This window comes from Pseudorasbora parva, chromosome 7 (assembly GCF_024679245.1).
Source record: "Pseudorasbora parva isolate DD20220531a chromosome 7, ASM2467924v1, whole genome shotgun sequence".
Lineage (NCBI taxonomy): Eukaryota > Metazoa > Chordata > Actinopteri > Cypriniformes > Gobionidae > Pseudorasbora > Pseudorasbora parva.
The window spans coordinates 43,997,848-44,011,581 of NC_090178.1; the positions used below are offsets into that span (position 1 = coordinate 43,997,848).

At 41.0% G+C, this 13,734-nt stretch overlaps 1 protein-coding gene across 1 annotated transcript; it reads right to left on the reverse strand.

Moving 5' to 3' along the window:
* Positions 1–549: 549 nt before the first annotated feature.
* Positions 550–12,516, reverse strand: LOC137083392 (microtubule cross-linking factor 3). Its single transcript, XM_067449311.1, has 7 exons — positions 12,372–12,516; positions 9,426–10,149; positions 8,038–8,262; positions 7,702–7,860; positions 3,777–3,845; positions 2,137–3,324; positions 550–685 (listed from the first exon to the last, which is right to left on the reverse strand). Exons 2-7 carry the CDS (start codon positions 10,098–10,100, stop codon positions 575–577), a joined length of 2,427 nt encoding a protein of 808 aa, XP_067305412.1. The 5' UTR covers positions 10,101–10,149; positions 12,372–12,516; the 3' UTR covers positions 550–574.
* Between the last annotated feature and the right edge of the window lie 1,218 nt (positions 12,517–13,734).

The following is a 13,734-nucleotide window of genomic DNA, read 5'->3' on the forward strand; positions in this document are numbered from 1 at the left end:
AGAGAGAGAGAGAGAAAGAGCAGCGGGTATCATGTCTATTCTGCGGGAAATTTTGTATTGGAAGCTTTTCAGAAATTTCAGTATCAATTTCAGGATAAAAAAAGCTTTATGTTTGACAACACTATGTTGCACTTAGTTTATTATTTCTGACGAATTTTTAAAAGACTACAATTGAAAACTATGTATATTATATACAGTATAAAAGGAGTGACTGAATTACACACCTCTGCTGAAATCCACCTGCATTTGGCAGGTTGGCAGCTGTCAATGTCAAGCCCTTATCAGGACACAATGCTAATACATATCATTTAAACTATATTTAATGTAATAAGTTAATGAAACACACAAAACACTACTCACCTAATAAACTGACTATAGAAACAGTGAAGCAGATTGTGAGTGGATGCTTGTGTTGGGTTGAATGACTGTAGCCTGTGCCTGAGATGATCATCGCTTCCTGTACCGTGTGTAACCTTGATGACATGTCCAAAATCAATATGATAAACTAAGAAAACAGAACAAAAAGAAAAGGGAAAAAGTAACAAAACTGTACAATAAATAAAAGAAATGAAGTTTACAGAACAAAGAAAAGAGTGAAAAGAAAGACTAGTTTGAAAATAGTGGCATACGATAAAGATGAGAATAAGACAAGAATGAGAATAAGCAAAATAATAGGTTGAAACATCTGGGTTGATATCAAAATGAAAGAGGAAATGGAAGAAAGAGAGGATCAGTGAGTCTGAAGAGAGGCAAGGGTCAATATTCATTACATATGACCAAGATTATTGAGGAAAAGTGAATATCACAATCATCCATTCAACAAACAATATTATACGGAAGAAATGAATGAACTAGTTCACCCCAAAATGACAATCATCAAATTACTCATGATTGTTCCAACACATATGCTGTTGTTGTATGAATGCATTAATACAAAAAAGTGAAGAATCTTTCTGCAGCTTTTTTGACTAATGTGTTATATCACAAAATGGAAATCATTCTCTAAAAATCCTTCTCCAGTCTCTACCGTAGGGGTCACATCAAACATGGCACATTTTGTCACATCCACCTCAAGTTTGAAATCAATCACATCTTCAAACATAACTGTTCTTATGACTAAATGTTATTGAGGCCAAAACTGGTGCTATATTTGATCTGACAGCTATGGCAGAATAGGAAAGTGTTTCAGTGAATATAAACCATTTCAATAGTAGTATGTTCAGGCAAACCTTTAACTTGATAGAGGAAATTACAATAAACTTATAGTTTGATTCTTTAAAACATCTTATTTGGGGGGTCAGTCGGCCAGACTGTATAAACATCTTATACAGTCTGGCCGACTGACATGAGGATGATTAAATAATGACTGAATGTTCATATCGGTTAAACTTTTTCTTTAAAGTGCCCCATTATGCTATCGTAAAGGTTGCCCTTTTTGATTTTGATCTAATTTATTGGTCTACTCTCCTCTGATTGGTCGGATGGCTCAGTCTGTTGTGATTGGTCTACTCTGCTCTGATTGGTCAGATGGTCCCATCTATTGTGATTGGTCTACTCTTCTCTGATTGGTCAGATGGCCCAGTCTGTTGTGATTGGTCTACTCTTCTCTGATTGGTCAGACGGCTCAGTCTGTTGTGATTGGTCTACTCTTCTCTGATTGGTCAGATGGTCCCATCTATTGTGATTGGTCTACTCTTCTCTGATTGGTCAGATGGCCCAGTCTGTTGTGATTGGTCTACTCTTCTCTGATTGGTCAGACGGCTCAGTCTGTTGTGATTGGTCTACTCTTCTCTGATTGGTCAGGTGGTCCCATCTGTTGTGATTGGTCTACTCTGCTCTGATTGGTCGGAAGGCTCAGTCTGAGCACTTGATACACGGTGACGAACAGTAACAATGGTGTCTGAATTACAGTATCGATTTCCTATGCAATGTGGATTCCCTTTACAGCGCAGAAAACTGCATCTTCACGACATGTCGACAACACTAACCAAATTCTTCCAGTCAATAACTCAATCCACTTTGATATTTGAAACTTTACCGACAGTTTACATTCACTAACAGCAAATATCCAAAAAGAAAACATAATTGGGGCACTTTAAACAAGCTTAAACAAGTCTTGTATTCATTTGTACTTACTGACAGTGGTTCTTCCATTTCTCGATCCTCTGGTTTTGGGACTTCCAGGCGGTCGATGAAGTTCTGCAGCTCCTTCTTGAAAGCTTTCATCTGAGCATTGATGCGGTAGAGCAGCTCGTGCTCTCGTATTCGGCCGCCCTCTTCATCATCATCCATTCTTCCAAACAGCTCACCGTTGGTCACGTAAACTCGAGCTTCTGCAATGATAGTGCTGGTGTCAGCAATGAGTCTATCAATGGTCCTGCTCAATCTTTCCGCCTCCATACGGATATCAATCATCTGCTGCCGGTCCTTGAAACCTCTAGATAAAAAACGTCCCTCTGGGGTGTAGAGGGAGCGAGTTGGAGTGAGACACCGGATGTTGCGGACCTCCTCTGAGTCACTTTCGCCACCGACAGGACCCTCACGTTTGCGATGAGGCGTGAGCCGAGAGCAGTCATCGTCGCTTTCCCTGCGACCACAGTCGCTCTCTGCGTCGCTGTCCCTAGGGCTGCCGCGGATGCCCAGGTGGGACGCCAGATCGTAGCGTTGCATGTTGGACAGCAGCACGCGGTTTTCATACTGCAGCTGCATCACCTTCCCGCTCAGTTCGTTGATCTGCAGCCTGGCGGCCTTCAGCTCTTCCTGCAGCGCTTCAAACTTTGCGGCATCAATAGCCCCGCTGTTGTAGCGTGAGCCCTCATGTGACCCTGCCTTGTATTTGAGCTTGTTGAGCTCATTGGTCATTTTCTTGTTCTGCTCTTCCACATCAGCCAAATTACGGCGAAGAAGTTCGGCCTCATCCTCCACCAATTGCAGCTGTTGCCGCAGTTCAGACAGCGCCTCGCTCTGCTCTCTGGACGACGGGTCCATCGTCCCACCGGCCAGCTCCTCCCCGCGCATGTCATCCAACTCTGCCTTCAGCCCGCGGTTCTCTACTTCCAGCTCCACGATTTTGCGACCTAAAATATTGGCTTCTTCTTCCACCAGCCGCAGACGAAGCTTCAGTTCGGACTCTCGGGTGGTGGGGGGACCTCCAGCCTCGCCTTTGGGGAGAGGACTGTCTACATCACCGTAAAAGGAACGGTACTTCTGGAGCTCCTGCTCTAAGCGGTCCTTCTCTTTGTCTATCTTAGCCATTTTCTTCCGCATTAAGATAGCCTCCTCCTTGATGAAGGCCAACTGGCATTTTAGATCTTCATTTTCCTCCTATGGAAGAAAATATAGTTTGGTGTCAAATTGTTAATGCTATTGGTGAAAATCAAGGGTACTGGAACATTAGGTAGGAGTCATTAGGAATTTATGGATTAACTTGGGTAAAAATGGCAGGTTACCACTTTTTACCACTTACCACTTGCACACCAAGCCAGTAGCAGGGTGCATAAAAAGGGGGGGTAGCTGATATCATGTTCGGTTGCTTTCGAATGCATGCGTTCACTTCTACTTTTTGAATTCGCTCGCGTTCAGTAAGGAGGGGAGGGGGGGTACAGGAACTCATTTGGAGGGCATAGGCCACAAATGCAACTGGTGCTGACCTAGTTTGTTTAGGTTAGCAACTGGTTGGCAAATGATTCTGCTTCGGCTTATACCACAATTATTTCCCAAACAAAGTGTGTGTGTGTTCCCAAACAAAATGCTTACAACATTTGAATGTCTCTTACCTCTGTTGGGGTTTGTGGAGTCCTCTTCTCTGATTTATGGACATCTTTTCCTCTTCGTTTCAGAGAAAGCTGCAATGCATTGGAATAAACATTATGGAACTTGATAATCTACACTGAAAAAAGCGAAACAACTGTCATTTAGTTAAAAAACATTTATATATTCATCAAATCAAATATCATGGTTTTGTTCGGTTTGTCTACAACACTTGTCACAACAAAATACTATAAATAATTTTCACTTGACACCAGAGCATTGATGTGCAGAACACTTGGCTAGCTTTACTGGCGGCAGAAATCATTGTGGTTTTATGTTTAGGTTTTTCTGATGTTTTTTGAAGCTTATGATAAAAAAATACAATACACATTTTTAAAAGACATCACAATTGTCATGAATTGCATACAAAGGTAAATCCAAATAGAGTTTATTGAGACACACGCACAGGATGCAAATAGGTCAGTAACTGGAAAGTAGATAGTTGAGATGATACTGGCAGGGTAATGACTGTTCTCATCTGATTGCAGGCAGAGATAACAGGAGACGGGAAGGCTGGCTGGCTTGAAGACGAGATGATCACTGAAGACAAAGTAAGACAGAAGACTTAGGAGGAGGGCATGGATATGATGCAGGGATGGTAAGGGAAGCAGGCAAAGGGATGGTGATAGCAGGCTGCAGGAATGGAAAAAGAGGGACGAAGGGACCCCGGCAGTGATAATGGTAGTTGTCCGAAGGCACAGACCCAGAGCCGACAGACCACGGTGGAGTCGAGGGAGGGAGGAGCCATGGTGGAGAAGAGGCTGACTTCAACTGGGGGCCGACCAATGGAGGCGGAGCCGATGGATCCCAGATGAGGAGCGACGTCGCTGGCACAGGAGGGCTATGTGATGGCACAGATATGATTGTCTGAGGAATCAGACGGCCCGAGGTCTGAGCCGTAGGGGTGGAGGATCATAGTGCAGCGGAAGAGTCAGTGGTGGAGGTGCTGTGATGACTGACCCAGTGGGACAAGGGAACCTGGTGAATTTGAAAGGCAGAAGGAGTCTGGTGGAGCCAACAGTGATCATCAATCCGCTCAGGGGCTGATGGTGGTTGCAGGACCTGAAGCTAGACGTAAGTGCTAGGCATTGCAGGAGATGGTGAAGGGCTGACAACCTCCATTAGAGGTGGGGCTGGAGGACTGGCTAATCAGCCAGTCTCAAAATCCACCAAAATTACCTCGGCCACTGATGTCGTGGACTCACACCCCTGGTCAGTCTCACTTCTGGGGCGAGGATTCACACTGGCCTCTTATCTTACAGTAGCTCAACATCTGTGGAGGACTCACGTTTTCTTCCATGGTCGATGGTGGTGGAACGGACCCAGGGGTAAAGACTCTCCAGATACTGGATGATAGTGTCCCTCCAGTTCAGCCCAGAGGTGTCTAGTAGGTCTAAAGGGTGATGGTAATTTACCCCCATCCAGAACAGTGACTTCAGGGTCGGATCGTCAAAGGGGCTAGAAGGAAGAATCTCTCGGTAAAAACAAAAAAAGTCAAATCACCCATGAGCCACAACAGCAAATCGTGCCTCATAATCCATTTTAGGTCTGGTCTTCTGTCATGGAACAGAAGAATGCAGACAAAGGTAAAATCCAGACAGAGTTTATTGACACACGCGTGAAGACTGGAAAGCTGGCTGGCTTGTTGGCTGTCACCGAAGACTAAGGAAGACAGAAGACTGGACAATTCGTAGTCCGGGTAAGCGTTCAGGGTTGAACAATGAGACCAGACCAGGTTGGTGCTGGCTTTTATGGAGAAACCGATGAGGCAGATGGCAGACAGGTGTGGTGATTATTGAGTGTGCACAGGTGGTAGCTAGACGTACAGACGTGACGTCAAAACTCCCTTAAGATTTTCCTACAGGTTTTTATAATCGGTTCAATCCATCAATTTGTGATTAAAATAACGTTGTTTGGCGATACGTGGATGCTTTGTTCTTCAAAGTAAATCACACACAACCAAGGTATCATGTTTTTTTAAATGTATGTTTCTAACAAGTAGCTAGATAATGCAGTTCGGGGTGTGAGTGTGTGTAATGTACATGGTAGAACAAAATGTCAAGTTTTGCTTACCACAGACCTTATTTTACTCATAAACTGGAAAACCCCATTATAAAATCTTGAGGAAACTAGTGGCAAATTTGTCCACACCACTCTGTAAATGAAGGTCTTTCGAAGTCTTTCTTTCTTTATAGTAAGTAAAAATGTTTTTACTTTAGTTACTTAAGTGAAAATTTCACCATAGGCAAACTGGCAATAATATGACAGATATTATTTAAGTTGGAAAATACAAAAAAAAAAAACTGTTAAATTAACCTACATTAAATAACATTTTGATTTAAGCCTAAAGAAAATGTATTGATTCAGTATGGCATGATCTTAATAAAAAAATATCTTTTTGTTTTCTTTGAATGCTTTTGTCTTGGGCAAAATAAATGTTTTGAATGTATGCTTAAAACATATGATGCTTTGAAAACATGCATCAGTGTATATTTCAAATGTGTATGGAGAGATGACAAATCTTATCGGTGTAGTTATATTTCGTTTATTATACTGGGGTGCGTTTCCTGAAACCACAGTTCCGAACGAACTTTCGCAAACAGCGTCGCAAACTTGCGCAGTTGGAGCGACAGATCTCGACTTGTGGTTAGAAGCAGAGTTTCTTGTTTGTATGAAATGTGAACTTAATAAATCCTTATATTGAGCAAAATAAGCAAGCTGGCATTCAGTACAATCTATATCTTTTATTTATAATACATACAAATGTAATTTATGTCTTTTAGTTTGTCAAGATCTATTTTTAAAGAGTGAACATGTTGAATGTGCTCTAATACATAAGGACAAGCCAGTGATTGAAACTGGAAATAAAGCAAAATAACTAAGACAAATTTGAATTAGTCCTCAGATGCAATGTTTATAGTTTATAGCAACAAAAAAAAGTATTAATTTTACCATAAACAGATCCATTAAAGCTGCACTATGTAACTTTTCCGTCCACTAGAGGGCGCCTATTCAAAACAAAGGCGTAGTTTGATGATGCCAGGTTTGAGCGCAGTATCTTGGGACGTGTGGTCTTCACCTCACAGCCGGTGGAAAATAGGACATGGGCAAAAATCATGTTCATGGATGCGGTTATTAATGTTACTGTAGAGTGAAGCAGAGCAGGACCGAGTGTTGAGGAGCTGAGCACGGCCGCTGGAGTGATTGTTACACAAACACACGGCTCGCGAGCAGCGGGACTTTTATTATGAAGGGACACAGTAGCTGGCGCCAATTCCGCTTTTCCGGTCATGAGTATGAGGTAATGAAGCTCTGTTTATCATATTAGATACATTTGAGTGTGTTTAAAATGATGTTATGACGTTACTCTGTGCGTTCGCTCAGCAGCTGCTGTGACTTGTTCACACTGCTAAGAGTAAAGCGTTTCTGCAGAATAAAACCGGAAACCGAGGATAACGCAGATATAAAGTAATTGACAGGCGACTCCCTCAGACGTCCTCCTTGGTTAAAATAGCAATTTTCTCACAATTTACAAAAAGTTGGAAACATTTAGGATATTGTAAGAACTCAACTGAACAATATATATATAACACTGGTCTGGTGTTTTTTGGATATTTTACTGCAAAAATACTACACAGTGCACCTTTAAAAGAAGTTATTACTCCACCACCTGTGTGACATCATTAACCAACGCGGTTGAACGACAAATTTGCGACAATTCGGTTTCGGGAATCAGTCGTGACTCGTGACTAGCTAGTCGATTTCTTCAACGATGCATTATACTATGGTGATTAAGCAGCGTGTTACATCATTGTGCGGGAAACACACCCCATGTCAGTTAAAATGGCTCCCTGATTAGTTTGACATTGGTACACTTCCAGATACTCTCACCTCTTTAGTCTTTTCCAGCTCATTTTGTAAAGCCTGCTTTGTCACCTCAACTTCAATCAGCTGTTCCCTCAGTCTTTCATTCTCTTCGTCTGTTCTCGTTCGTTTCTCCTCCACATTCTCCAGTTCATTGTGCAGGCGCACAGACACATCCTTGGCCACCTGGGAGAGAAAAAGAACATTTTAGGTATATTGTTGTCTTGTTACTGACACTTATCTCATACATTGTTGTATTGTGGCTCTGACTTTTTTGACACTAGTTTCCACAGTGAACAGGTGAAGTGAAGAACATCTGACATAGGCGTTTATTTGTTTACAGGCTTGAGGATTTGACTCTACCTTTAGGTCTTGCTCCAGGCTCCTCAGCAGTTCCCCGTCTATTTCACCTGTTTCTGCGTATCGCATTCGCTTCCTCTCTGCCTTCCGCAGGCGATACTGAAGGATTCGGCAGTTCTTATGGGCTCTCTCGAGGTCACGCCGCATGTCCTGCAACTGACAGGCGTCCTCTTCGTAGAACGTGTCCCTCATTTCATCCATCTCTGCTCGCATTTCTTCAATTTCATGCTAGCAAATCACAAGTTCATAGTCATGTTAAAATAGCGAAATATCATTTTTTTGTGGGTTAGTGACAAAAAAATATGTATAAGCTGCAGTTTAAATGTTTGGGATCGGTACAATTTTTTTTTTTAAAACATTGAAAACTATTTTTTTTTAAATATTATTTTCAAGATTCTTTGATGAATATAAAGTTTAAAAGAACAACATTTATTTGAAGCATAATTTTTTTTGCAACATTATAAATGTTTTTAATGTTACTTTTGATTAATTTAATGCATCCTTGCTAAAAAAAAAAAGTATTCATTTCTTTCCACAAAAAATACAAAGTTTCTTACTGACCCCAAACTTTTGAATGGTAGTGAATAATGTAACAAACAATTTCATATAAATGCTTTTCTTTTGGAAAAAAAATAAAATAATAATAATAATCATCAAAGAACCCTGAAAAAAATGCACACAACATTGATAATAATCATAAATGTTTCTTGAGCTCATGTGAGGATCATGTGATGCTGAAGACTGGATTAATTATGCTGAAAAATCAGCTTTGATCACAGGAATACATTACATTTATATTCAAATTGAATATATTATTTTATATTGTTTTAATAGTTCATAATATTTTTGTTTTTACAGTATTTTGGATCAAATAAATGCAGCCTTGGTGAGTAGAAGAACATGAACTCATCTTACAGATACCAAACTCCTGAACCACGATAGAGTATGTCATTCATTTTTCTTGTGGTTACTTAAAAATTAAATGTATCTGATATTTTTAAGAGATTAGCCATCCTTTAAACACAGTCATGTAAGAGTTTAATTGTTTTCTTCTCACAATAACAACACATTATGGTTATTACACCACACTCTGATTTGGTGGACAATTAATTTTTCAAGTATTAATAATATTTTATTTGAATATTTTATCAAATGAACTGCCATTTCTTAAAGAAATAATAAATAAAATATTACATCAAACCACTTAAAATACTTTTCTTTGTTCTCAGGATGGACTTGTGATGCAAAAATAAAATTGGAAAATGAAACAACTGTTCATTACAACAGTAACACATTCTATCTATGCATTTTAAATAGAACCATATATTTCCACTCGCATTTAAAACACCAACAACAACACAAGCACATTCAGTATAGCTATCGCAGCCTACCTTCAGGTAATCGTTCTCCTCCTCTAGTTGCTCGATCTCTTCCTGCAGCTCCTGGTTTGGCGGAGGTAAAGCCTCCGAGGGCCGGTTCGCCTCCGCCTGCGGCAGCTGCGGCTCCGTCACCGGCGAGCTCGGCGTCTTCGTTGCCATGCCGCTTTCTTTCTTCAAGCTTTTGTTCATGTGAAACTGTATGAGTTCAGACTGCAAGCATCCCTCCCTCCAGAAGCCCGGGCCGCATCCTACAGCACTCTTGGCAGTCTGCTTTCCTCCATCAGCTCTCGCGTTCTCTCTTTTGCCCTGAGAGGATTTCGTGGAGCTCGGCTGATCGGACACCACCCGAGCGGCATCAGCCCCCAACAGCGACTCGTCGGCGGCGTAGGGTTCCTCAGAAGAGCTGCTGCGCTCCTCGATGCTCTTGTTCTTCTCCGCCCTCCTCAGAGTCGGGCTTTCAGCACCGCTCCCGTGGACAGCGGCCGCGCCTTTGGCCGCGTGTTTGTCTTTGCCGGCGTGTACGGTGACTGGAGAATTACTGCGGCTGCTTTTACCGCCTGGCTTCGACGCAGAGGCTTTGGCGGACGCGCTTTTAGAAGCCGCTTTTGACGGCGAGTCTTTGAATCTGGCTGGCGAGGACGCGCGCTGCTGCTGCTGCTTCATGCTGCTGCTTTCCACAGAGTCCATTCTGTCATCTGTGCGAGTTCACGTGTGCAAGATCCATTTTATCCTGCAGCTGTGAGGGGGAGAACATGCAGCTTCAATAGTTTAATAATGGATCTAGACGCGTGTAGATAATGGAACTGTATTGAAATGCTAAGCCTACTCCTACAGCATAATAAAGGCTGCTATCCCTGCTAAAAAATTTTTTTTTTTTAAACACACACACGCAAATAAAACTAGCATAAGCTGGTTGGCTGGTTTAAGCTGGTCTCCCAGGATGGTTTTAGAGGGGTTTTGGACACCTTTTTATCTGACGAAGCTGGTCTTAAAGAGATAGTTAACCCAAAAATGAAAATTAGCCCTATTTTACTCACCCTCAAGCCAGACATTCTTCTTTCAGACGAACACAATCGGAGTTAAAATAAAAAATGCCCTGGCTCTTCCAAGCTTTATAATGGGAGAGAATGGCAGCCCAAAATTTTAAGCCAAAAAGGTGCATCCATTCATCATAAATGTACTCCACACGGCCGTGGGGGGTTAATAAAGGCCTTCTGAAGCTAATCAGGTTTGTGTAAGAAAAATGTCCATATTTAACACGGTATAAAGTAAAATATATCGCTTCTGCTAGACCCCATTCCATATTCAACTCACGAAAAGCGTAACTGGTGTGACGATGGCGTCGGACGTAGTGTAAACGTTTTGAACTATATGATGCATTATATTTTCTTCATAAGTTGAATACAGAAGACGGTCTGGCGAAGCTATATTTTACTTTATAAAGTTTTGAATATGGATATTTTTCTTACACAACCCCATCGATTCGCTTCAGAAGTCCTTTAATACGTTTATGATGAATAGATGCACTTTTTTGGGCTTCATTTTTTGGGCTGCCATTCGCTGCCTTTATAAAGTTTGAAAGAGCCAGGACATTTTTTTTTTATATAACTCTGATTATGTTCGTCTGAAAAAAGAATATCATAAACACTTAGGATGAGTTGAGGATGAGAAAATCATGGGGTCATATTCATTCCCCAAATAACCTTTCAGTGAACAGTTCTCCAAAGAGCCATTTGTGAAGAAAATATAATTTATACACTCTAAAAAATGCTGGGTTATAAACAACCCAAGTTGGGTTGAAAATGCACCGACCCAACAATTGAGTTGTTTTAACCCAGTGGTTGAGTTGTTTTAACCCAGTGGTTGGGTTAAATGTTGCTTAAGACAACCCAATTGCTGGGTAAGAACAACTCAACCATTGGGTTAAAACAACCCAATTGTTGGGTCGGTGCATTTTCAACCCAACTTGGGTTGTTTTTAACCCAGCATTTTTTAGAGTGTATAAACAATAAAGTAATTGCTTTTGTGCAATGGAAAAGTTCCATGGATGGTTAAGGTTCCTCATGAATGAGTGTAGTAGCTCAAAAACCCTCTTGATCAGCAGGCAGCTGGTTCTTTGCTGGTCTACAGCTTAGACCATGTAGAAACCAGCTTTATATAAACCATCTTTTGCAGCACGTCCCAGCCCAACCCAATACCCCAGAGTCCACTTTAATATGGCCATTAATAGAGAAATGACCCGGATGACACTGCAAGATGCAATAGTAACTTTAACGACCTATTTTGACGAGATTTAACGCTTTATGTAGCAATATTTCTGACTTGAATAAAAACAATGAGGCTAAGTGTGTCGATCTGATTGATTTGTGTGAAGTCGGAGGATGTTATAATGGCAGGTAAGATGTTGTCATCATCATCCAGTGTGGTGGGGCAGATATAGGCCTATTTTTTGCAAGTGAACCTCAAGTCTCTGATAATATTAGAACAGATTATTATTTGAGGTACATGTCTTTAAAAAAATAAAAAAGAACCTATTTTGTTCACCGAGTAGTCTATTATTTTTACATATGGGCCAGGGTGATATCATGACAGCTATGGACGGGAATACAACGAGAAATATATAATAAAGACATCGATCATGCGCCAACAGCTGAGATTCAGATGAGAAGCATCATAAATGATTATATGCACAGACTAAAGCAATAGGCTCGTTTACATTCATTTAGTTAGGCTAGGCTATCGTTACATTTGATTTGTAGCCATCTTTGCATCTACAAGGTCGTGTCCATGTAGACTGTATTAGTGTTTGGTTTTAACATTGACGTCGCGAGCAGGTATTTTTTATAACCTCTCCAAGGTGAATGAATCGTTTAAGCGTTTCTTTGTGCCCGGCCGAGCCACAGACGCAAAGACAACAGAATCAAACATCCCATATTAACAAATTAACACAATTCTTACCTTTTAAGATCTCATCTTCTCACCTTCATGGCGCAGGGGGAAAAAATAATGGCAGTGTACAGCGTCTAAAAACCACCATTAAAATGGATCAATATTCACGAGATGACGTCACCGCTAGGCGGAGACATGGACATCAGAGACCAGAGGCGCTTGAGCACGTTCTATCTATCTATCTATCTATCTATCTATCTATCTATCTATCTATCTATCTATCTATCTATCTATCTATCTATCCATCCATCCATCCATCCATCCATCCATCCATCCATCCATCCATCCATCCATCCATCCATCCATCCATCCATCCATCTATCTATCTATCTATCTATCTATCTATCTATCTATCTATCTATCTATCTATCTATCTATCTATCTATCTAGCAATTTTTTAACACATAAAAATCTTCACAGTATAAAATCTTGAATTTTACATAGTAACTTCCTTAAACCGGTTCGTAATTAATATTTATGTTTTGGGATCTTGTGTGAGGCCAGGATTCCGCTCTCTCCTCCACCAGACTGACATGATCAATACACCCGGCTCCACCCCAGTGCGTCTGCAGTCACACACACACACACCATCTGGGACTCCATCACAACCACACACACTCACTGGCATTATGTCTGTTGTCTGCCTTTCTTGCCCAATCATACTGCCATTCAAAGGCTTCTACGTGTCTCATTGTATTTTGAAGCTTTGAAATGAATTTTTCTGAATCTGAACAGAGTCGAGTCAAACCCGTCTGTCACATAAGACCAAATTCTCAATTTTGACAAAATGTGTGGTTACTAATTTATGTCTTCATCTTATTGACTCATTGTTTACATGTATCCAGGACACTAGCAAAAAGCATTACGGTCAGTGCATTTGTTTCATACAAGATGCTTTAATTGAGGCTTGTTGTAATAAAGTGTGTGTGTGCCGTGACGGGACGGGGGATGGTGCCCCTCTCTGGCCAGCTGGTCGCTGAATGACAGGGCTGTGTAGCAGCTGGGTAACGTAAAGGATGCTTTCTAATTGGTGCCATTAGAAGATCACATCAGAGATGAATCTATTCAGTGTAATGACAGCTGAGGATCTACAATGATAAGTGTAACTATATGACAGACTTGCATATTTCATTTGAGCATAAATCACCCATATGGATTGAAACAAACCCCTAACATTGAGTTTTAAACGTCAGTGTATAAACCATCATCCACCTGCTGGACAATAAAACGTATAAAAATCCCATTGATTGACTGAGTGACGTGAGCAGAGACCAGAATATTAAAGGGTTAGTTTACCTAAAAATGAAACTTATATCATTAATGACTCACCCTAATGTCGTTCCACACCCGTAAGACCTCCGTTCATTACCAG